General features: G+C 28.3%; 1 protein-coding gene across 1 annotated transcript in view; it reads left to right on the forward strand.

The window, feature by feature from the left end:
* The window catches only part of LOC119674738, a 10,247-nt gene extending 5,617 nt beyond the window's left edge, over positions 1-4,630 (forward strand). Inside the window, exons 2-3 of the mRNA XM_038085894.1 lie at positions 593-1,023; positions 4,539-4,630. Coding sequence (XP_037941822.1) covers positions 627-1,023; positions 4,539-4,630 — 489 coding nt within the window. The 5' untranslated portion in view covers positions 593-626. The remainder of the gene's footprint in view (positions 1-592; positions 1,024-4,538) is intronic.

Raw genomic sequence — 4,630 nt, forward strand, 5'->3', positions numbered from 1 at the left:
TTAAAAAAATCTCAGTTACTACTTAAAATTCTTTTTTTTCTTATTACCTAAAGAAATATTGTTTTGTTCACACTCGAAACAAAAGAATTATCTCCACTGGATTTTGGAGATAATCTATTATTTAGTTTTTGAAGTTTTTAACAGATAATAAGCAAAATACTATAATGGTTTAAATGGTTTAATATTGAGTTTTTTAATATAGCTCAGTATCTTTTTTTATAGGTTATTTTTAAGCATTTTTATAAATCTGTGGTGAGAATATATTTTTTTTTGTTTCAAACCTATCCCTATCTATAGTTAAAATATCCTCAATAGCAGACATTCTGTCTTTTAACCCACCCTTCGATCGGAATTTGATTAGAAAAAAAAGCAATGGTCACAGTGCTCTAATTCACTGGGTACTCCACAGTATCCATATATTTTCTATTTATTTTCTTTATCATAATTATTATTATTATTAATATGATATTTATTACATAATTTTAATTTGTTTTAATACTGGAACGTACTAAAAGTAATACTCTTTTTAATCAGTAATATGTTATTAATATCAATTATTTTTAAAATATTTTTTTTTTTATTAAAATTTCAGTTTCACAACAACAAAATCTCTTTAATCCAAAAAAATGGTGCAAAATTTAGTTGTAGTTATACCTCCTGTTAATTTAAATGCTGCTTCTTCCTTAGATTCTGCTGCTTCGGAAGGCAGTGAGAGTTCTTTCAACGATATACCACTGACAGCGCTTAGTAAAAATACCAGAAAACAATTATCAAATTCGTTGAATTCTAAGAAGGTCTTACGTTCTGAAGAGGGCTATGAACGGGATTGGCGTGGTATTGCTATGCTAACACAACAGAAAAATTTTTGTGATGAAAATGCTCTCAGCGGCGGTGATCCAATGTCAAAAGTATTGCAACTCTGGTGTAGCAATAGCCCGAAAACAGCAACTTTTGCAAATTTAGAGCGCTTCTTAGGTAGAATCGATCGTTGGGATGTTTCTGATGATATTTATGAAAATTTAGGTAAGTTCAATTATTTACTTAATTAAATAAAGTATAATTATTATTTAATTGTTTAAATAAAAATCACTTTATACATATATTATAAAAAATATATATAAAAATCAATATTAAGTGTTACTGCAATAACAATGTTACTCTGAGTCATCTATATCCCATTGTGATGCCCTCAAATTGCTAGTGGAAGGTCACCCATGCTAACCGTTAATTCCATTTAAAGCTTTATACTGTTCTGATAATCCATCAAGGCTTCCATAAAAATTAATCTAATTTGATTAGATTTATCTTTTCCTTTTTTTTCTGTACCAGGTGGGTGAGGAAATGATATCGTAAATAATGAAATCGCTTTATTTGTAATCTTGAAAGAAGACATAAAAAGTAAGTGATGAAGTGGGAGGGTGTTTACGTTAACCGTTAATTCCATATATATCTTTATACTATCCTGAGTTAATGCATTTAGTCTTCTATAGAAATTAAAGAAATCCGATTAAACTACTCTCTTCCTTCTCTTCCTGATGAATTTAAGCTCCTTTACATAATAACAAGTCCTACATATAATTTTGTTTTAAAACAACTCAAAAAGTTGTTTTGTCGAAAATATTTTAAAGTCGGTTTTGTTTTTGGGTTTGAACTTTTCTTCCTTCTCTTCCTGATGAATGTAAGCTCCTTTACATAATAACAAGTCCTACATATAATTTTGTTTTAAAACAACTTAAAAAGTTGTTTTGTCGAAAATATTTTAAAGTCGGTTTTGTTTTTGGATTTGAACTTTTCTTTCGTGCGTTGTATTTTGTATATCTCTATACGTATTTCCTCAAATTCGGATTCCAATATTAGGAATCCTCCTGATGAAGTCAAAGGCAAAAAGTTGAAATCCTAAACAAGAAAACCGACTTTAAATCCTACATAATCCCCTGCCTGAAGACACCATAGGCGCAATATCGTTGTTAATACTCAAGTAAGAACACTCAATAGAAGATATATTCTTAAGAAGAAATAACAAGAAATGTAAGTACAATTGCACTGCACCCTATAATTTAATAGTGCATTTTTCTGTTGATTATAGCAAAAAATTTTACAATCAATTTATATCTCTATCTACGCCTGGTACGATAATACCTAAAATGATTATCATAAAACTTTATAATTTATGAATGTTCATGATAATCAACAATAATCAAGTTTATTTCAAATTAGCTGATTTATTGATATAATTACTATATATATATATATGTATATGCAGTTGTGGTTTCAATATTATTATTTCAAAGTTATCATTCATGATAGAATATAGGTAAGCCTTTTATATATTTTAAAACTATACTATAATTTTTAATATTTTAACAATATACGTCAATCCAAAAATGCATAAGTATATTTTCCTGTCCAATAAGTAGGTGACTTCCTAGTTTTTTATTATGACTAAGAATTTTATTTAATTTTTTAAAGTAAATATTGTTCTTTGTTTTTGACTTAAAACCTTGATCTCTCCACATTTTTATGTGTAGTTGAAAGTTAAAATAATTGTTCCACAAACCCACCCCTCAACATTGTTGCAAAGATATTTTACTATGCTTTCGCAATTTATTTATATACAATTCAAAAAAAAATTTTTTATCGGGTGGAGGTATGTAATGTGTAGAATTTGATACTCATTATTTAAATATTTAACATTATTCGTTCCACAGTTCATAAATGTTTGCATACTTAGCTCACTTTTGTTTGCCTATTTGCCTTATTACGTGTTTTAGTTTATCTAACTTTGATAATATAATCAAAAATTTGATTATGACACAAATAATTTTATTTATGCGTTAATACGAGTGCTAAACGTGCCAATCTGGAATCCCAAAACAAACTACACACTCAATAGAACATACATACGACTACTATTCACCGATCAGTTTCCATACATACTATCATCATCGCCTTAAAACTGAGAATGATTGAGACAATTTAGTTCGTTTGAAAGGTCAGTTCACTTCCAAGATTAAAGTTCCATTAGATGAAAGCAAAAGTGCACAAACAATTGAACAATAAAATAAAATAACCTCAACGAGTAATATTTTTTAATCAATTTTTTAAAAGTATTTTATATACACATTTTGTGTCATACAATCTTTTAATTTTTTAAAATATATTTTTTACAATAAAAGAAATTGTTGATTTATTAATTGAGGTTTCTCTGCAACAATCAACTTCTTAGAATTTTAATGTCATATAGACTTTTTTTCAATTTATAACTCAACTTTGACCTGCCTTTTATTTCAAACATTATTTGTGTTTTTTTTTGGGTGTAGCAGTGGTACATCCGTACGAATGACATGTTAAGAGATCTTAGAATAGATCCGATAAGTCCTGATGCTATATGCGAAAACCGACAAGCTGCTCTACTTAGTACTAACTAATCACAGAGTAATCAGTCATTGAATAATAGATCAGTCATTGAATAATCACGAAGATTATGAGAAATACACAAATTAGTCAGTGAGATGGGCCCCCAGCTATCAAAGAGTAAAAGTACCCAGATACACTAACTTTGAAAAGACGCAACAAAAAAAAAGAGTGGTTGTTGGTAATGTCATTATAGCCCAAAATGCTCTATAAAGCAAATACATAGAATAGAATAATGAATATGAAGAATTATAGAGTAGAAGTGAAAAAAAGGAGCGATTCTGATATCCTGAAGACACTAATTTGATAACAAATATTAGTAAATTTAAATATTCTAAGCCAATTTTTCCACTACGTTATATGCCGATAAAGCTCGTCGAGATATCAAAGTGTGAAATTGTTAACTTTTTATATTGATTAAGCGAATAAAAATCACAAACGTCATATAGCGTCAACTGATATATATAATTTTTATATTGCTTACACAGACAACTGGTAACAAGAAGTAGTCATATCTTCTGATCTATTTTCGTGTAAGAATTTGAAACTATGAAGTAAGATATTTCAAAAAATTTTACTAAAATACTCTTTTAAATAAACATGCTTTTGAAATAGAAATCATACAATAAAAGAAATGAGTTGGAGAGAGTGTTCAACTTAAAATGGGTCTAGATAAAGAAGACTAACAGTTTTAATAGTGCAGAGTCGTTGGTGAATGAGGCTCAAAATTTCTAAATACATTTCAATATAAAAACATTCGGGACATTAATTAAATCAGAACAGTTCTTACTGCAATATTTTTTATAATAAAAATTTTAGACGAAAGCCTTTTAAAAAATTTTTTGTGAGATAACTGTGATCTGGAATAAAATATTTTTAAATATAACTTCTTGCATGAAGTACAATATATATTTATTACATATCAAATCACAACTTCATCGTGGGCCCATCAATCTTTCAAATTTAGAAACAAATATAGTCACTATATAGTTAAATGCATTCTGTACTCCAGTGGAGTGACACCTAAATCGAAAATGGAGTAAATCGAAAGTGAACAATCTTTGAGTTCAGCACTCACACAATAAATTGCTCGAACCATATTGAAATCTTTATCAAAAACATAGATTTAAACGTAAATGGTTTAACTATTCTAAAGGGTAACTCCCATCCCCCTGCTACAGCAGCAAGCACAACGATTTTGGAGGTGGAAAATTAA

Source organism: Teleopsis dalmanni, chromosome 2 (genome assembly GCF_002237135.1).
Source record: "Teleopsis dalmanni isolate 2A chromosome 2, ASM223713v2, whole genome shotgun sequence".
Classification (NCBI taxonomy): Eukaryota; Metazoa; Arthropoda; class Insecta; order Diptera; family Diopsidae; genus Teleopsis; species Teleopsis dalmanni.